Here is a 21,247-nt window from a genome sequence, read left to right on the forward strand (position 1 = left end):
CAGGCGTATATTATTTGCAATATAATGAAAATGTAAATGTATATTTTTGAGTGTCTTGTGGAATACTGATTTATTTTAATTCATGTATTTTTCTTTATAACTTTTTTATGTTTAGAGCTGCCTGGGGCTAGAGCCTATATCCCAGCATGCGTGTGCAGCATGTGAGGGACATTTCTTATTACCCCTTGGTACTGCACACAGGAGGAACATGCTAACTCCATATAGAAAAGCTCACAGAAATACTAAAACACCCCCAAGTTCAGAGGTCAAGTGAAGGTCAAGCCACCTGCTGCTTTTTCCTGTTTACCTCCTGGTGCCACAGTTAATAGAAAACATCCTACACTCCTCCTATGCTCTCACTGGATGTTTACACATCCCCACACAGCACTGACCCATCACCCATCCCACTCATCACTCTCAATCTCCTGCTCCCTCATTCTCTTTAACACTCTCTATTCCCTTTTCTATTCTCGCACTCCTCTTCACTCTCACTCTGTCTGGCTGTCTCTGCCTTTCTCTGACTGTCTGTGTGCAGACAAAGAAAACAAGAGACAGGCAGTGATTGTATGTATACACAGCAGAGAGAGAGAGAGAGAGAGAGAGAGAGAGAGAGAGAGAGAGAGAGGGAGAGAGAGAGAGAGAGAGAGAGAGAGAGAGAGAGAGAGAGAGAGAGAGAGAGAGAGAGAGAGAGAGAGAGAGAGAGAGAGAGAGAGAGAGAGAGAGAGAGAGAGAGAGAGAGAGAGAGAGAGAGAGGAGAGGAGAGAGAGAGAGAGAGAGAGAGAGAGAGAGAGAGAGAGAGAGAGACAGGCTGATGGGAACACACAGACAGGAGACAAGGAGCATCATCAGTGATCCATATCCATATCACTACAGGTCTAATAAATATCCCAGCCGGTGGCTAGCTGAACCAATCAGAGCATGACACGCGTTCATAGAGTCTCGGTATCCCATGGCTACAATCTCCCAGACACCCCCTGGGGCGTACAGATGATGGTAAACAAAATGGGCGGGATGCACAAAGGGACAGCACTAGTCCCACCATGAAATTTTCCTCGCCACAGTTCCAACACCAGGTGAGCAAAATCAAATTATGCCTTCTACTGTTGCTGCTGCTGCTGCTGCCACTGCCCCGACTGTCTAGACTGAGCAAACGCAAGAGAGAGAAAGGTGTAGAGGTCCACATACAAAGCTGGAAGCAGACAGAAGACAGACTATCTGGCAACAGGTACATGGAGGGCATCTGGAGAGCTGGACAGTTAACTAACTGGGTTTGCTCTGAGCTGATTAAGCATGCAGAGAGGAGAAAGGAGGTTTTGAGGGGAAAGTAATTGGAACAAAGGTCAGAGGGAGGACAAAAAGCTAGTAATTGTCAGTTAACATGGAAACTAAAAAAGAGCTTAAACAGGCAGAAGAGGTTATACAGTCATTGAGGATTAAGATTGGAAAAACGACTTACTTTCTATCGCTCATATAATCAGTGGAAATAATGGTCTGTTGCAGTATCCCAATAGTGCTGAGAGTCAATAATCATAGGTTAATATTGATTTTAATGTGCAGGCAGCAAAGCTGAGTTAGAAAATAAAATAGAGTTTTTGCTGTTGTTGTTTTATATAATCACGACAAATTAAAAAGAAATGTTTGCATTCTTCAGAAAATGCACAAAAACTTTGGCCAAGAAAAAGTCTCAATTTCATCTATCTTTTAAACAAACAGAAACATTTTTACATTTGGGAAGTGTTCCAGAAATGTTGCATTTATGCGCAGCCTTTATGATGAATGCATATAGTAATATTTAAATTAAAACCAACAAATTGTGTCACCTTTTAATAAACTCAACAAAAGTCAAAAGGGTTTGTGTTACGCTCATTGACTCGGATAGATACAAAATAAAAAAATAGATATAAATATCAGGAATGAAGAGGGATAGAGGACGAGAACAAAATGTTTTGCAGGTAACTGGGGAGCTTGAGAGGTTACAACATTTCACTGCTCTGTGCAGAATATAAAAGCTGCTGCTGAAAAGTAGTGGGAGATATTTTGCACTGAAGATGACATAAGCTGCGTGTAGGGCAATAAATGAGGTAGGAAGTGCAAGAGGGAAATGAAGGTTAGGTTGAGGTTGAAGAGACATACAAAAGGAGGAGGAGGCGGTTAGAAGGTTATTTAAGATGACAAGGTTAAACGGAGGGTCACTGAAGGTTGCTGTGGAGAGGAGCGCAGAGAGGATGAGATGAAACCAGAGGGGAGGAGAGGATAAGTAGGAGAATGAGAAGAGGAGTGACGAAGGCACAGATTAATTATACGAGTTTATCCACTGGGACTTGCTCAGGAGAGTATAAGAGAAGAGGAATAAGAAGAGAAGAGTTTCAGGAAAAATAAATGAGAGGAGTAGAGAAGTACAGTTGAAAGACTCCAACAATAGCATTATCTAGGTTGTATTAAATGAATATATTATATTTTAAAATATTACCATCAGAGTTGGAGAGGATGTGGTTCATGAAATTATACTGAAAGAGCAAAAGAGTGAGTGAGAGCAAGATGGAAGAGTCAGAAGTAAAGGAATTATCTTTGGTGAGGGGAGAGCTGAGGAGAGAAGGGTGAGGCTATAGGTGAGACACGATAAGTTGGGGTGTTGTGTTGCTGTGTGACTGGCTGTGCCCTGGAGGGTCGCTGGGTTGCATTGAATTCCTAATGAGGGAAGAACTGCAAACAAGAGCTTGAACTACTCACGGGAATAGTGCAAACCTGCTATCGGGAAGACTGATCTTTATCCTCTCTTTATCCTCCCCCTTATTTCCCCATTCCAGCTCTGGAGGAAGTACAAATTCACACACACACAAAAAGGGACACAAGCAATGGTAATATCTCAAGATCAAAAATGTATAAAATGAAAACAAACAAGCTACATGTTCGAACACAAGCACAGCATGAGCTTAGCACACAGACCAGACACACAAACACACCACCCAACCCAACCTTACCATACACAACCTGAGAGCATGAGGCCAGCCGTCCATTCAATAATGGCTCAAATTGGAGGAAATGGCTTCTGAAATTACATTTTCGAGGGGGTTCTCATTTTAAGTGCATGACTGCAGATTCACATTCATTTCCTGTGGGACTCGGTCAACCGTTGCATCAATCAAACATCACATGGCTTCATCTTACAGCCATTCACAACCTGTAATGAGACTAACAGCACATATCTGATAAGATTTTTTTTTCTGTGTGTAATTGAGGAGAAGCTGACAAGCACCTAATGTGATGAATCTGTTTTGTGCGTTTATAAGAGCCTTTCAACTGAACATGTCTACAAACCGTCTCATCATGAAAGGCAGAGTGACAACAGGAGAAAAAGCTTCAACCCTCCATCGTTAACATTTAAATCCGCCATACTGACGAGTATAAAGGACTGCAAGGCTGTGGTACACAAACATTAATGCTCAATGCTTATTCAGGCTGCACATTCAAAGGTCTGTTGAATTCACTGCATTGGCCAGTGGCCATAATAAGAGTTATTATTAGCTTAGACATGACCGATTCTCACATTTTGCTTATTATGTTTCTGTGAATGAAAACAACATTTCAGAGTCGGAGGGGCCCACCCAAGCCAGGAGAGACTGTGTCACACTGCTGCCATCTACTGTTCATCCCACCCACAGTATCCCCTCATAATTAGTTTCTATACAAAACTTCTGATCCACAAATCTAAAACTCATTATTCAATAATAAATTGATGATCCTTAATTAAACTTTCAAAAAGCAGAGAGAGTATTCTTTATGTTTTACACTATTTGTTTATGGAGAAAAAACATTTACACTTCACACATTAATTTATATTATTGTCTTATGTCATAGCCATTAAAACAGGAGAACATAACAGCCATAATGATTTAAATGAGTGTTATTGAAAGTGTGAATAATGTAACAACACAACAAAAATATGGATCATATTGAAGTGCATACATTACACAGTATGTACAAAAATGTTGCCAGGTTCAAAAAAAAGTTGAAATATTTATATTTTTGTATATTCAGAAAAATGTATAAAAGAAAGGTGTTTAGGGCTTTAGGGTTTACTGCTCTCAAATGTAAAAATTGGTCAAATTTCAGGAGAGGTATTACTGCTGTATGTTCTGGTATTTATGGTGGATCTTTGTGTCATCTATTTACAGCTTTAAACAGCTGTCAATTATTGCATTTATAATGTGGTAACGTGACAAATTACTTTCTTATTCAAGTGAATGGGAAGGTGGGGGGGGTTTGTGGCTATGTTTGAAGTCATAGCCACAAGCAAGAATTATCTTTCCTTTGCATTTTCTGCACAAGTTCTATTGTGTCTCCCCTATATCCTAACCAGGAGCTGACCAGGATGCACAAAATTAACAAAACATACCCAAGGAAAGAAAAAGTACAGACTGATAAAAATTAACTCAGTCTACAGTGTTTTATCTGGTATTTACCAAAGATTCAAGCTCATCAAACGTTTCACCGAAGAATGGATGTAAGATGAGAGAAAGTAACAAATGTATGAAATATCAATCATGTCAAGTCTTTTTGAATCTACAGGAATTTGCGTTGGTGGCATTGATGATCAGCCAGAGTTTATCAATACAAAGAACAACAGCAAATGACATTCAGCACAAGGGGAAAATGAGCAAGCTTCATTATTTGACTTCAGTGAAGAAGGATATTAAATATTCCACAGTTTGCCAGTTTCATTATAACTAACTCATTGTGCAATATCAAGTCTGGAAGTAATCTGAATAAATTAGAGTAATAAGACATGAGGATAGGATTGGGTTGTGGGGGTCGCAGCACCCAAAGGGTTGCAAAATAATCTTGTGACATCCTCAGAGAATTTTACAGCGCTGCAAAAAAACAACATTTTTTCTGAATAACAAGTATCTATTATTACTTTGTTCTCAAGAAATCATGAATATTTGCCAGCATCTCTGATACATGAAATCATAAAATATCATTGATAGCACACAGTAATACAAAAGAATCCAATATATGAGGCAGCGCTGATACCTTCTATCTCTGTTGCTGACTCAGAGTGGTTGTAGGGTGAAGCTGACTGGAATAATAATCCAAACCTCAAATATTATATGTAAGGAAACTCATTTTTCTGTCTGATTCATAATCTGAATGCTTTGTCATACAGCAGTTTGTCTTTATGTGAAATATGGATTAATACAATGTATTAAAATTGTTAATTTCCTATTCTAAGCCATAATTAAACTCAACTTATAACTGAGTATGTTGGTTTTAAAGGGGATGTATCATGCATATTTCCAGGTCTACAGTATATATTTATATTCTGGGGCTTTACTGGAATATCTTTGTATGATTTACATTTCTAAAATCTCCATATTTATCTTTATGCAACCTGTCAGTTTAGCTTCTGTCTGGAACAAGACGTTTTAGCTCCTGTCTCTTTAATTACACCCACCCCACCCCCCTCGCCCAATGATAGGGAGACTTCTCAAATACATCTGTACACATTCAAGCCCAAATGCAAACCGGAAAATACGAGTGGGCGATACAAACAGCCTGTGGAAAAACCTTGGCAACAAAGGCTACCAATGAACAGCCATTTGTAGGCATGCACAAATTATCTGATATTATCTCGAGGAGAAAAACATTGCAAACAAAGCATTCAGAGGAGGCTGAAGGCCTGTGCTTTTGAGTTTCAGGAAGTATTTTTACATACAGTATGCTCACCTCAAGTGTTCTATGTGTTCAACGTAGACATCTGACATCTGAACAGTATAGACATAGCAGAAAACCACAAGACACATGATATGTCTTGTTTATAACACAGCCAACTGTGAATCTTTAAGGCTAAAACATAATAAATGAATAATGAAAATAAGCCCTATTATTCAGTATTAAGTGAGATTTTGACATTTGTGCTGCCTGTATTGTAGTAATAAAATCATTTGTTTACAGTAATTGCATTATTTCTCAAAACAAATGAGGCAATGAATTATTGATGTTTAAAGGCTATATTGTTGACATGCTACATATGAAGAAAAATGGCCACTATTACTTGTGCACTTAGTAGAGGTGGAGATGTGCATGTATGGAAGAGCAGGTCATAATTCTGTATTTGAACTGAGCAATTTGAAAATGTGTCTTGATTTTCCATCTCCGAATGGGCTGTGCTGGTTTTGGGTCACTGCAGGCTGGAGTTCATTCAGTGCTAGAAGTGACTCAGTTGGTTTTAAACCATGCAGAGACACACTGTTATCTCTGTGGCCCAGAAAGGCCACTGATATCTCCATTTCCTTTGAGTGTACGAACACAAACATACACACACACAATTTCTCTCTCACACACACTCACACAAGACACGGGCAGAAACAAAAGTGCACACAAGCACAGTTAGGGTACACAAAATTGCAGTCTACAGGGAGCAGGTGGAGCTAAATGCTGGAGTTTACACAGGCTTGAGTTCAAGCAGAACTAAACTGCACTGAACAGAGAAAAGCTGAGCAATGCAGAGCACAGCAATGAACAGACGACAAGACCAAAGACTGCAAAAATATCGAAGTAGTCACCGTGACGCAACCCATTGGTTTGTGACCTGCCTTTTAGCAAGTCGACCGTCGCCATCTTGGGTTTTTGGAGCCAGAACAAATAGTAATAGAATCAATTCCTTAACCAGAAGACAAGAGAGAGGGTGAAGCTAACACTTACGCTAGCTTGGTTAGCACAGAGCATTTAAAATCTATGGTTAACTTTGTGTGAAATTGCTTATGCTAATGCTAATTTTCGCTAGCGAAAAAAACAGCACATCTGACTCTTTAAAGGACGCTGAACAACTCTTTTTAATCGACCAAAATGTCACAATTAACTAAATAACTTAATTAAACATAATGTTAAATTGTGGCAGCTACGCCTGTGAATCTGGTTACGCAATTATGCGCAATACGTTACGTAATCAACGTTGTCACCATGGTAGTCAATCTCAAGGTAGCCATGCCCTTAATATAAAGCATGTCCTGCTTTATCATCTATTTCACTCTAAACAGGACTATAATTTACAAAATGATCTTCATGATGATTTATGGAATAAGACTTTACACTAGCGATTGTGACAATAAATTAATTAGGAAATTGTTTGCTGATGTAATAATTAAAGTGAGAAGTAGGGTAATTTTCTCATAGACTTCCATACAATCGGACCTTTTGCAACCAGTGGAGTTGCCACCTGCTGGTCATTAGACAGAATGCAGGTTTAAGTCACTTAAACATTGGTTTTACTTTTCAGACCATCATAAATTATGCATTTTAAGGATGAATGTAACAACATAAAGAGATAGTTTAAGTTCACTTTTACACTCAGTTTTTATGAGAGTGAATGTAGCAAGCAGCAGTATCTCAAGTGGTCCTTAAATATAATCTGCAATCTCTTATCTGTCCGTCTTCCCACCCAATCCAGTCTTAAACAGGAAGAAATGCCTGAGGGCAGCTGGTGGACTGGTGCAGGAACAGAGACCGGGATAGAACCATAACACATACTGTATGCTGTCATATCAAACTCTGTGTGGTTACAAAATATTGCACCATGTCGCACACACTGTCTGGACTCAGTTCATAGCCTCTGATGGAAATGTGGAAACTTAGTTCCCATTGTTAAAAATGAGCCTTATCTACAGAAATTATTCCAAACCTTGGAATCCCACAAGGGATCATTGGATTGATGTAAGGGGTTGCAAAACGATAGGACAGGATAGGAAAACAGAAGAACCAACATATTTCTGACCTTTCTTTTAAAACTTTATATTTTAAAGGTTGGGAACCACTGAACCACAACAGTATCTCTAAGTCAAGCACTCAGCATTGCTTCTCTGTGGCAATGTAGGTGTACTGCAAGTTTTCTAATCTGAAAGCTACTGTATATGACTGCAACAGATAAGGGTTAAGATTAATGTCTGTTTAATTTGAAATAATAGGAAGTTTTAATGGATCATGCACACACATTTATTATGCAAGACACTGCACCTTATCTATGCATATAGTTATTGTACTGTACCAGTCCGTGGTATAGAGCATTTCTGTGAGCTGCCAGTTTTCTTCTGCATATTCAAACATGTGCATACTCTCCTTCCTGCTTCCTTCTTGTTTGCACTTTTTGACTATGCTCTTGCACAATATTATTATCTCTACTGATTAATCTAACACTTGTAATTATAGTTCATAAATGGTCCCTCTACATTTTCTTAATCTTCATCAGGATATTATATTTGTTATTTTGTTTTTCTAGAGCAGATGTTATGATTTGGAATCAAATTACTGTACTTGTTCATTATATAATCAATTATAATGGATATTGTTCTGTTGGTGGCTGATAAATACCCTTAATATCTCACTGAAACAAGAATACATATGAAATATGCTTAAATGTATTCTCTGCTATGAAATTTAAACAGTTGCAAAGGGTTGAACCACAAGAGGAAGCAGTCAGAGATATTATGACTGCTGTGAATCCTCTTCCTTCAGTAAAAGAGTGAATTCTCTTTCACTTTAATTATTTTTTAACATAAGATTAATGATATAATATCTATCTATATCCATCTATCTTTCAATCTATCTTCCTTCTTTAGTCACACAGGCCATGAATTTGACATAAATTAAAGTTGCTTATATTAAAAAAGCAGTCAGCCATAATAGTTTTACTACTACAGTCTGAGTCTATCATAACAGCTGAATAATCTGTTTTAATTATAATTGATGACTCGTAATTAAACAGCGTGAGAAAGTCGCAGACAGACGTGGGGTCGAAACGTCCTGTCTCCACCACAGCTGCATGCCGCTTCCTACTTCTTATGTTGCCTTCAAATACTGTTGGAAATGTGGGTATCTTATAATTACTACGGAAGGCACCAACTGGACAAGAAGCACAAGAAACATCATCTGTATTCACACCTATTTGGGCTTATCTGAGCAAATTATTGCATGACAGGCATCTGCACTATTGCATATACCCTGCTGTAAATAACTACTGCCACATTTTACAATTTATATCAGAAGCAACTCATGGTTTGTAAATCCACTTTTTTTATATTAAAACATTTTCACATCCAAATTATTGAGATGGAGTTTAAGAAGTAGCCGAACTGTGTCAACTGGGCTATTTTTTGCTGTGCTTTCATTTTGACTCATTTATATCCAAACATCAATGAGTCAAGCTGCCTGCACTAACCAATTAACCAATTAAAAGCTTTTTATTCACATTGGTTTCATGCTATTCCTCTGGTGAACAGCTGGTGAAGGTATCCGCTTAACAAATATAGTACCCACAAAGGCAGGGGAAAAGATGACTGCTGGCAAGTGGACATAAGGCACTATTTAAAGTGTTTATAAAACTGTTTCCAAGGAAGTAAATGCCCTCAACACGTTTGTTTATATAAATGTTATGGTTAAAAACATTGAATGTTCAAGAGAGCTTCTTTTGTTTACAAGAAACCTCTAGTGGACACATAAACGCGACATAAATTGTATAAACAAAGTCGGATTTTTGCGGGGGCCACTTGAAGGCAACAGCCACTCAGTACAGTTGTAGGAGATGCAGGCAGCCGCTGCGGAACACACAGAGAACAATGTGTATGTGTGCATAAAGGACAACTCAACCTCTCCACACACAGTGAATGATTATGGCTGGACGGTTGCGAGACGGTCCTCGCGGTCCTCCCAACAGTTCAGCAGACTCCGCCGGTGGCCTTAAAACGACGCGGATGCCCCGACAGCCAGAACCGCATAGAGAGAGCGAGGACACGGCGGAGTCACTGCAGGAACTGCCGCGATGGATGCGGCTTTACTTCTACGGGATGCACGGCGTGACACTGGATGTCCTGCTCTCATCGGTTCAAGGGGTTTTAAATGATCGGGACCCCAAACTGGTTGGGTTTTCCTCTCCGTATCTTTGCATCATGCATTCACTGACCCACTTTGCCCTGGAGAAGATTTACTCTCAGAAGAGGTGTTTTCGAGGTCGGCCTGTGGTGTTTCATCTTGTTTTCTATCCGTCTGTCTACATCGGGCTGCAGATCCTGATCGGGAACATCAACACGCTGACCGAGCAGGTGAGGGTGATATCGGGGACGCAGCTGGGAGTGCACTACATCCTGGCTCTGTATTTCGCCCATGTGTTTCACAGAGGGTTGTCCAGGCTGCAGTATCACACCTCCTGCCCCGCCGCCGACCTACAGAGCAAGCCCGGCCCGGCGCAGAGCGCACCTGCTCGGGGGCCTCTTCACAGCCTGCCCGGATTTGTGCGGTTCTTGTTTTTCGGGATGCATGGCTTACTAGACGAGGTGGTCTTCACCTCAATATTCAACCTGGTGGAGAAGTCGGACCGGAGCCTCAGTGGGCACACGTCCCTGTGGTCTTTCCTGATGTACGGTAGCTGCAGCTTCGTAGTGGAAAAGCTCTACCTTTACCTGCGCTTCAGCAGAGGCTGGGGGACGCTGTGGAGGCTGCCCATCTACATCTGTTTTATCTACACCTGGGAGTTCTCCTGCGGTCTGGTCCTGAGGCAGTTTGACGCCTGTTCCTGGGACTATTCCCATTATCCTCATAACTTCATGGGACTGATCACCCTCCTTTACCTGCCAGGCTGGGTTTGTCTGAGTCTCTATCAGGATGTGCTGTCTAATGTCCTGCTGAGGATCAAGTGCACCAAAGATGTGACTGATTTGAGTGGGGAGAATGGAGAGGTCAATGGACAAGTCGAATCTAACAAGAAAATACTTTAAGTCTTTTTTAGGTTATTTTTAATACTTGGGAAAAGTGTGGTCCACAAAAAGGATGTAGGCTTCACTTTTGTTCAAATTTAGAGAGTGGGACCTTGATTTTGTACCTAACCCATTTAAATTCATTATACTTACTGCCATTTTTATCTATCTGATGTAAATTGTAATATTAACCAGTTTTACAAGTCTTTAATGACTTTGGAAGTGTGAAAATATTGAGTTTTCTAATGACTGCAGTGGCAGTTTTGCCATCTTCTACATTACTAGTTTGAATTGGATCGATTGTGTCATTCACTTGTTCATTAGCATGTTTTAACTGTAGCTTATATCTGCATGCTAAACATACAAAATAGCAACAACAACAAAATACAAATAAAATAAAAACAGCTGGAAGGTTTTGGTTTGAAATAGTCATGGTTTAGGTATGGTTCACCAAAATCCACGTATTGCTGCCCTAAAAGTCAGTATTTTCAAGACAAAGAAGATATAGTGGCAAGAAAAATGCAAGCAATCAGTTTTTAAGATGATTTTTAACTGTTAATGTTACATTTTCACCCACATTGTGAATATGACCCTGAATAATGCATGGCAACTATTAGAGTAGAGAGAAACCCAGTGAATATGTAGCAAGAGAAAACCTGTCTGCTGAGCAGATATGAGGAGCCGAGTGAGATTTTACTGTGAATCTTTCATGAACCAAACGTTACTTTGCTGGAGTGCCTTCCTGTCGAAAACTGAGCTAACTTGACTCAAGTGAAACAAGGCTCAGTGTCCAAGGGGCTCCTCTTTTTATCTGTAAGTGCTACAGTTGTGGGAGTCATAGCCCAACAACACCTATTTGAAGCACAGCACTCTTTTGTTTAATATTACTATAAAAAAATATTTTAACCTTGAGCACTAATGACAAGCTTTTAGTCAATGTGACTGAATTATTTCAATTATCAGCAATGAGAAAAAAGATGAGTTTGACTCCTAAATGATCAGTTTTTTATCTCCTCTGAAAAGATTAAATTAAATAACGAACACTTATACAAATTCAAAACAGGAAAATAATATTTAAGCTTAATTTACAACTAAAGCTGTTACAAGATGGGTTTCACCCTCAGTGACATTTTTTAATGTCTGTTTAATTCAAGTGCATTTTGCTTTCTGTGTTATTCGATCACTATGTTATTCTCTCCTTTAGCCCTGTAGCAAAAAGATTAGTCAAACATTTGCCAAACACCACGCCCCAGTTTTGCAATACTTTTTTTAACTGCACCTTATACGACTTGTTATAGCTTCATCAAGCAGTTTAGCAAGTAGCATGTTTAGTGAATTCACATTTCTAAAGTACTTTCAGTGAGAAAGTTGATCCCAAAACAGTTTTTTTTTTTTGTTTTTTTTTTGGGGGGGGGGGGGGGGGGGGGGGGGGGGTTAAGCATCACTCATCCTCAGAGCTGCTAGAGAAACAGAGAAAAGCTTATAGGCCATTGAGCCTCAAAGAAGACATAATTAATTTGAATCTATGATTCAAATTAAGTGGGAAAAGCCTTCAGTTAAACATCTCCAATGCAACTCCCACTGTGTGCACTGTGCTGTTCTGACACTCAAATTGGCTCGAAATTGCCTTACAAAAACACCAATCTAAGTACCTCGCACTGTGAATATTCAAATGGTGGTAAATCTTGACAAACCTTCCTAAGTAAGTAAGTAATTTTGTTTGGTCACCAGCTATCATTTTGAGTTTGTGTGTTAAAGTAAGCAGCTGATGAACTGATGGATGGATGTTTCACTCCCAGAGTAGCATTTGAACTTGGTGCTTGAATCAATGCTGTCATTCATGAAGCTGCCCCTTGACAATTTCTTGAAAATCAGAAAACATTTCCTTTTAGTCACACCTCTAAACTAAGATGAATTGAATTAAATTACTGTAGGAATGAATAGCATTTTTTTTAGATAAGCTTGTGATTCTGTTTGAACATTGAATGAACTCTGAATATTCAATAATATCTGGCACCGTACTTAAGTGCCGAGAAAAGTAATGTTTATTTGCTATTGTATGTTGTTGAAGTGACACTGAAAAAAATTCACATAATTTAATTATAGAATATATTTCTTAACATGTGAGAAACTATTCTTCTTATGTCCGTGGGCAGTTTATCAAATTGAATTTTGGTCATGCATATTTAGAAAGATAATTGGCACAAATGCAATATCTTTTGAATTGCTTTATAATTTAAACAAGTGTCAATGTTTATTTCAAAATCATGTGAAATTATATCAAACTCAGAGTGAACAGTCCTACCTGTGACTGGTGTGTTTTTGATTTGGCAGCTACAACAAGGTTTTTCAGCAGTTTCATTTTCTAAATCAAAATTACTGGAGTGAGAGACAATGAACTGAAGATTTTCCATGGCCGTAAAACTGTATTTTAATCAAACTTTTACCTTTGTGCTGATGTGTTATTCATCAATTTGAAAAAAGACCAAACTGCTTTTTACAAGGAAAGGTTGATTCAAGTAAAAAAATAAGTGGCTGACTTGCAATGGCATGTACTGTACGACTTAACTTTCAATAAATCTGAAAGATCCCTTTGACTAGACTGTTTTTCCTTTGTCTTTACTTTTATGTTGACAAGCACTATATACACGATTCAGAAAAGTTCTGGGAAATGATGTTTCACACTACAAAATATGATTTGGTCTCTTCATAAAACACAAGACAGTTCAGGTAAAAACGATTTTAAAGGTGAAAGTTAGCAGGTATGCAGGGAGGGAGAGGGAGATTGTGCAATTTTTTTTTTTATTTAGTGCCCTGCATGTTTCAGCTCTGAAAACATTTACTATCATAGGCTATAATTATATATTTTTTAAAGTCTTGACTATTTTCAGGCTGACTAATAATTTAAAAAAACAACACTGACTTAAGACTGTAGGCAGCAGTTTCTGCTCCACTTGTGTCTGTGCTTGTACACATATCTTACATCATATGTGTTATACAAGTCTTGGCATGGTTCAACTTTAAGTCGTCATGCACAAACAACAAGATTATATTACAGCTAGTGGTGGTTTTATTCCTCTAAGTTAGTTTCTATGTCAGAGCACAGACTAGTTCCTGGTATTGACACAAAGGCTGTATTCTATCTCCTGTTACAGCTTCAATAGCGAGATATTGTGATAAAATTAAACGAAGTAAACACGACACATGAGGAACCAAGAAAGTTAAACAAAAAGCCTACACTTTTGAGTTTGAGCATGTTTCAGTCCTGAACTTGTAAGGGAAAGTTTAATAGTGCCTTCTGCTGCAGTTTATGTGTGGAAAGTTGTCAAGGCAACATGTGCTTGCTTGTTTGTGTGTGCGTGTGTGTGTGTGGTTAGTTAGTTGCATGGTTGAGTATGTATCATACGGAAGTGAAATGGTAGATATTTTTTGCAATGAGTAATAATGGCTTCACGTACAGGGTTTAATTTCATGATGTCATAAAAGTGACAATTGTGTGATAACTGAAGTTTAAAACAGTCTCTTTCTCATTATACCACCTTGGAGATCATTGTGACACAAGAAAAAAACAGATATATGCAGACACACCTCACATACTTCCCACCCAGAGGATACAATGAATACACCAATGACCTCCAGTAGCTGTTGACAACACCACAATGGGAATACCATGCACTAACTCCTCCATAAAGACTCATTAGCACCCTCAAAAAGAGGAAGTATGCTACTGCTGGTTACAAACATATAAAAACATGGTTTCATACAGATGAAAACAGGAAGTGAGATATAATGCACAGTATCTGAAAAAATGGACACTGTAGGTTGGACAGTCCCTCTTTATGTTTACCAGTGTGTCTTTATGTTTCGCATTCATGTATGTATATTAAAGTTGAAATGAAATAAAATGCCTGCTTTCAGATCACATCCCCATATTCATATTGTGCATACAAAAATACATTTCTTTGTATTCCTATATCAAAATCCAATCATGTTTTATTCCTGTTAGACAAAATGTGAAATGTGCTTATGTAGGCTTGAACCAACCAATTTCATCCAATAATATCATGACAGCCATCAATCAATCAATCTTGAACTTGTGAAACAGAGGCAGAGCTAAGATTTCTTTTGACACAACCACTTTACAACATTCAAGTCAAAATGGTAAATGATGGGTAGGATGGGCCAGAGGGACAAACTCTCATGAGAGTGGTTAGGGTTTCTCAAATTGTCCCTCTGGCCCATTCAATCTAGCACCAACCTAACCTAAATCCTCCCAATGTTATTATCCTGTTTCACTTGGAAATACCTCATGATACGGACATAAAATATTCTAGAAATGCTGTTTCCCCTGGACTTTAATGAATCCTAACTACTAATATAACATATAATGTCAAAGCAGTTGTTGATAGCTACAAACTGACAGAGAATTGTCACACAACTCTGTAGTGTTAGCTACACCACATTTGAGCTCTTTTTCTAAGCTTGTTTGGGGTTTACAGCTGCATATTTTACTATCCCTGTATCTCTGCTCTTGTCAAATCTGTTTGCAGTAACAGGCAGGTGTTTTCAGCTAAAACAAATCTCCAATAAACACCCACAAACAGCACCTGCTCAATACTAAACAGCACAACAACAGAGTAATCTATTAGCTGGTCAAATATCAAGCAAGCTAAGGACCAAGCTATTTGTCCCAGGAATTGAAAAGAGAGCAGTAAGAAGATTAGATATTAAATTCTTCAGGTGTCCAGAAACACTACTCCAAATCAATGTGAATGCTGTTCTATGTCTTCTGGATGTGTAAGTAGGAAACTGTTTGCACACAAGTAAGCCACAACAACTTCACATGGTACTACAATTTCAGGCAGGAATCTGTCAGCTCGTTGTGGGGGTTTTCTGCCTCCCATTGGCCAAAAAAAATCTGCTTATGCCTTGTTAAATACCCACCGCCCTCACAGGTGTTATTGCTATCATTCATATTGAAGTTGTTTTGGACCTATGCTGTAATTTATGTAACGTCCACGTGCTAACAGAAATGTCATAAAGGACATTTTGACAGGGTGCTGGTATTGTGCATGCTTTCACACTGTCATGAACAGGGCACAGTCATTGCTAATGATTTCAGTAAAACCTTTTCCTTCTATGACAAGTCATAATGGCCGCTGTGAAAAAGACCTGTCAAGCACAGCTGGTACACATTGCTGAGAATAGCTCTAATCAGGCATATTAAGTGAGAACACCTGTGGGGGTGCACCGGCAGTGTGTAGGAGTGAACGTCCTTTTCATCTGATAATGTGCCAAAAATATTCTCCCTTTTAAAATAGAATCCTAATGTAGCACTATTACTTAAAATGAATTAAATTAAGTAAATACAACAAACTTCACATTTTCAACTTTGTTTTTGAACTCTTCATTCACTTAATATCTGTTTTTCTCTTTGGGAAGCAAGTTGAACGTGGATATCACAAAGCTGTTGCTCCCTGTCTCTTTTCATTTATTTACATAAACAGTCAAATCATATACAAATGTCCAGAGGGAAATATTATCATACCTAATGCTTACTTGATATAGCACAGAGTTTGTTAGTTTAGATTTGTTCTGAGATGGAGGCCCTGCTCTTCATTATCAGTGGTTAGTCAGTGGTCATAATGAAGGCTTTATATACTGTATTTTTAATCTTCTGAAAAGAAACACTGTAGGTTAGAGAAAAAGGAAAGATTTACACACCTAAAATGTTACACTATACAATCTAAACTTTTAAGTTCTTTCTAACATTACCCTTAGTAATACTGGCCTGTTGTGTATCATCCAACACAGCTTCATTAACTTTATTTAGAGTGTAAGCCTTTCGCTGCAACCCTTGTTGGACACTAAATATCAGGGCCTTAGCTAGCTCTCTATATGTCCTGGAAGTGCAGTTCAGTCCTTTGTAGCATTGACAGGTAAACCTCTTACTGAAAGTCTTCAGGTCTGCGAAAGTAGGTCTCCCTAGTACAAGGTAGCGGTTCTGCACATGTATGACTTTGAAATTCTCAGGGTTTAGCTGGAGGTAGTGGCTGGAGTTGTAGTTTTTTCGGACACAGCGACCATTCCCCTGGCACAGGAAGTTGCTGCAGAGCTGGGCAGCTGCGGTCACATTGGTGATGTAAGGATTGAGGGTGGAGGAGAGGTAGGATGAGAGGGCTTTACAAGAGGTCTGAGTAGAGAGGAAAGAGAATGGAAGGAGGTCAATATATTAGAGAATGTGCCTATTGACTTTAATGCAGAGAGTTACATTAAAAGATTGAAACCATTCTTACGGATAGCTTAGTTTAGCATAAAGACTGACAACAGGTTTAAATAGCTGGCTTGGCTTCTTTAATCCACAAAAAACTTGTGAGCTTTCGGGGTGTTGAGCCAAGCTAGCTGTTTCCCCCTGCTTCCGGTCTCTATGCAAAGCTAAGCTAATTGTATACTGGATGCAGCCTTATTTGGACATAAGTCTACAAGGCATTGGAGTTGTCTAACTTGAAAGAAAGCAAATATTTCCAAACATGTAAAACTATTTCATCAAAAGAACACTATAGTTACAAGTTGTTGTGTGTTAATGAAGTAAATTCAGAAGTTAGTAAAAGAAGACAAGGTAGGTTTAGGAAAAGCGGATACACCAAACATTTAAATATAAAATAACAACCTATTGCACTGAATAATACACAATAAAGGCATTTTTAAAAGTGAATTGTTCGCTAAATGGAATATACATGGTGCAAACTCTTTCAGAAGACATGCAGTGAAAGTCACTATATCATCACACTAATCTTGGCTTCCCTGCCGTGGATATTGTTGTAGTACCAACCACCACAATCCATCAGTAGGTTTTGTCAATCAGTCACAGAGAGGAGTACACTCACATATCATCTAATTGAACTCTTTGTCACCCAGTGGGGGTCTGTGGTGTGATGTTACCTGGTCATCATAGTCTGCACTCGCCCCCCACAGCACAGCGCCAGATGCTCCCATTGCTGCACTCTCACCAATGGTGCTGACCAGATCCCCCTGAACATAAAAAAGGTTAATTTATATCTCTGTAAACTTGTGCAGAAACAGCCACTGGTGTACACAAATGAGGCAAACATAAATAGTCTAATGTATGCATGTGCAGTGCACAGACGTTTACACTGTTATTTTTTTTATCTAACTGGACCTCAGGCTGGAAACACCTCACTGCTGGGATGAAGAAGTAACCTAAGAAGAATCTAATCTAGTCAAGTGTGTGGTCACTCCCTAATAAGTTTTGAGATGGTGGGTTTACTCATTTAATAAAATTAATGAGAGTGGTTAACATTGATCCCTTGGCATGGCTTGGTGCCTTATACATAGAAGGTGTATTAAACAAATCAGTATTTAAATATATTTACCTGTGAGAACTTCTCATTTACCTGACTGAGGAAGCGTCTATTCCGATCAACGAAGACAGGTCGAGTGTAAACAAACACAGGCGCAGTGCCAGTTCTTCTGGGCGAGGCAGACACCCTCAAAGCTTCCTGGACTCGGTTCCTGACCATCAGAGCGGCTTTGACACTGTCCCCCAGAGAGAACTGTGGCAGTGCAAGGAGGCAAGAAAAAAAAATAGCCTAAGGAATGGCCATGTTTAAAAAGAGCCAGCATTATTCTACAATCCTAACCAACCTGCAGGTAAACAGATGGGTAGAGGGCAGTGCTGGACTCCCACAACCAGAGCAGCTCATCATTCTGCCTCCTCACCTTCTTAGAGCACCGGCCTGTGTAGTCTGGCTTCTCCCAGCCATAGTTGTAGCAGTTAGGAAACAGGTAGAAGCCCCAGAGATAGTTAGGTCTCATAGCTCTTCCCACTGCCAGCATCCCTGACATGAAATTTCTTGCTGCCATCTAGAGAGGATCCAGATCATCAGTAATTATTAACCACCAGGAACTATATTATTTCTTTCTATCTTCAGTTTTTTCTGACCTGGAACTGTTGTTTGGCTTTTTCTCTGGCCTGCTGCAGTGTGAGGGAGCGATTTGCCTGCATAATGCGGGTCACAGATACATTCTGGTATACTCTTTTAGTGCCCCAGTTTCTATCCCACAGGGGGCGCCATTCCTCCCAGTCTATCACGGCTAAGCCCCGGGACGTCCTGGAAAGATAGTAGAATGAAGAGGAATATCAAAATCAACATGTCATTGTCACATTTTTTAAATACTCACTTGGATGGGATGTAGTAGTTAATATCTGATCTGGCCTTGTTCAGACTGGCTTTCAGGTTACCTCCCTGTGGAATGCCACCATTGAACTGCTTCTTACTAGCAAGGTCTACGTGTGGGTAAAGACCCAGTCGATCTGTATAAAACAGAGACAGGAACTGGCCTGGAACCTACAGCAGAAACACAATGTTAGTCTACATGTGTATCATGAGGCTTAAGGGAGAAGACAACATTAACAGCATGTGATTTGTAGCCATTGATTTGATTGTAAAGAAAACGGTTTGTCTCAGTTTCCAACAAAATCGCCTCACCTTAGCAGGTGTGGCCACTCCTTTAAAGGGTGAGGTGTCCAGCAAGATGTTGTGCCTGTTACAAACCCGATCAGGGATGTTCCAACTAACTATGAAGGGGTGGTTCTCAAACAGTGGACCTGTGGTGTGGGGAAGAGGTGGAGGTGGAGGAGGTAATTGTGGCTGATGAGAGTTTGTAGCCACTGGGGGTGCCGGTGGGGTTTTCAGGGTAGGCATGTGTGAAATTTTGGTAAATGGAGGTGGTGATGTTTCAGATGTTAAAGACAAGAATGCTGCAGGAGAAAAAGATGTTGTAGGAGGAGAGGGTGAAGCAGTTTGAGAGGGAAATGTCAACTTGTTGTGATGGAGAGGTGTGTTGGTGAATTTGTGAGGTTTAGCAGGATGAAGAGAAGCTGGATACAGGCACGTTTTGGACCAAGGTGATGGAAATTTATTGTGCAACATAGATTTGAAAGGAGTCAGACATTTGCAGGGTTGAGGGAGCACCCTGGGAATATTAAGGAAAATTCGTTTTAGGGATTGAAGAGTAGGGCCAGATATGTAGGGACACCGAGCTGCGTTGGGACTCAGTGAGCCTTTTTTTTTGCCAAGTTGGAGGAAAACAGATTTTGAAGCTTTGGGTGAGGTTATGAGGAGGTCTGTGGCAGCTGTTTGATTGAAAAGTGGCACTGGCATTGTGGAGGAAGCTGACACTGATTTGGAGAAGGTGAAAGCGGGGAAGATACAGAGAGGCAGAGGTGGGAGGATTGACAAGGTAAGTGAAAGCAGCAGCACAAAGCTTCTACTCTTCTGTGTGACTGAAACCATCCTTCCCTCCGGCTGAAGAAAAACAGAGCAAAAACAAACACAGCCCATCAAACAAAAAGAAAGATCCTTCTTTTCGCACACCCTTTTGAAGATGTTTGTTCAAGAAAGTATAGAATTAACCTTTGGCCCTAAAATTTAACCACAAGAGTCTGATGTTGTTTCTACTTGTTAACTGGCATATGTTTAATCTATTTCAAGCACTGTATAATACTAAAATATGTAACAAAGTCAATTTACTGAAGATAGGGCGTTATCAGTTTGTGCCAGCATTATTTCCACAGAACAAAACTTCACAGGCTCCTCTTTATTCTGCTCAGCTGTCAGCTCTGACCTGACATTTTCACTCATGCAATCCCACAAGTCTTTTTTTGTTTAGCCAAATCTGACATCTGACAGTTTTCTCCGATGACTCCAACACACTCCCACTATTTCAAATCTAGCCCGTCAGACTAGTTTGATTTGATCACTTTTACTCTCCTTGCCTTGCCAAACAATATAAAAAACAGACCTAAACCAAGAAGCTTGATATCCATGATGTGAACTGATCAATCCTATGTACGCATTCCCAAATCATCAAAAACAAAAAATTAAGAGACTGTGTAAAAAGACACAATACCTGGACATGCCTTCAGTGGAACCCCATCACTATTAGATGTGTTGATTTGTTCCCTGGAGCACAGAAAGTGAGAATATCCTTACAAAACTGTCACTGTCACTGTCTGATATAGGTAGGACATGACAGAGAGAGAAAGGGGAGGAGAAGTACGGTGGGCAGAGCTGCATACAAGGATGCACTCTATTGTTTGTCTCGGAAAAACATCTTATTTGATTGCCCCGTGCCAAGTTTAACTTGGAGCAGAGGAGGAAGGCACACCTGGGTGTGAGGTTATGGAGTGTGCAATGTCACAGTTTTGCACACTGAGTAAGGCACCAGTATGGCGTTTAGACCATTATCACACTGGTGGTGCTTGTCTCCTTTGATGGGATAAACAAATGTTTACAACTGTGTTAGTTAAAAGACAACTGGGGTTACATTTCTTTTTCTCCCAATATCTGACAAATACACATACAATTGAGGCCATCCCCTGTGGACTCTAGACAGCTTGTGTGTGAGTAGCATTCACTGTATTTGGCTGTGAGTGTTGTGGGGTCAACACTCAGACAAATTAAATCAGTGTTTTTCAC

The 21,247-nt window shown here is 39.5% G+C and overlaps 2 protein-coding genes across 2 annotated transcripts; one reads left to right on the forward strand and one right to left on the reverse strand.

Annotated features, from left to right (window-relative positions):
• The first annotated feature begins 9,618 nt into the window (after window positions 1–9,618).
• tmem229a (transmembrane protein 229A) lies at window positions 9,619–10,766 on the forward strand. Its single transcript, XM_062444227.1, has one exon. The coding sequence runs from the start codon at window positions 9,660–9,662 to the stop codon at window positions 10,764–10,766; it is 1,107 nt and encodes a 368-aa protein (XP_062300211.1). The 5' UTR covers window positions 9,619–9,659.
• A 1,413-nt stretch (window positions 10,767–12,179) lies between these two features.
• Window positions 12,180–19,471, reverse strand: LOC134004831 (hyaluronidase PH-20-like). Its single transcript, XM_062444228.1, has 8 exons — window positions 19,256–19,471; window positions 18,948–19,114; window positions 18,709–18,877; window positions 18,411–18,629; window positions 18,161–18,319; window positions 17,688–17,777; window positions 16,521–16,938; window positions 12,180–12,205 (listed from the first exon to the last, which is right to left on the reverse strand). The coding sequence occupies exons 1-8, from the start codon at window positions 19,469–19,471 to the stop codon at window positions 12,180–12,182; spliced, it is 1,464 nt and encodes a 487-aa protein (XP_062300212.1).
• Between the last annotated feature and the right edge of the window lie 1,776 nt (window positions 19,472–21,247).

The sequence above is a fragment of the Scomber scombrus genome, chromosome 22 (assembly GCF_963691925.1).
Source record: "Scomber scombrus chromosome 22, fScoSco1.1, whole genome shotgun sequence".
Classification (NCBI taxonomy): domain Eukaryota; kingdom Metazoa; phylum Chordata; class Actinopteri; order Scombriformes; family Scombridae; genus Scomber; species Scomber scombrus.

Coding starts and splice junctions, on each gene's coding strand:
- tmem229a (XM_062444227.1), top strand. CDS start 9,660: ATGATTATGGCTGGACGGTTGCGAGACGGTCCTCGCGGTCCTCCCAAC.
- LOC134004831 (XM_062444228.1), bottom strand. CDS start 19,471: ATGCCTACCCTGAAAACCCCACCGGCACCCCCAGTGGCTACAAACTCT. Junction 17,778..18,160: donor ATAGACGCTTCCTCAGTCAG/GTAAATGAGAAG, acceptor TTTTATGTTCAG/GGGGATCTGGTCAGCACCAT. Junction 12,206..16,520: donor ACAGGCCAGTATTACTAAGG/GTAATGTTAGAA, acceptor CTGTTTCTCTAG/CAGCTCTGAGGATGAGTGAT.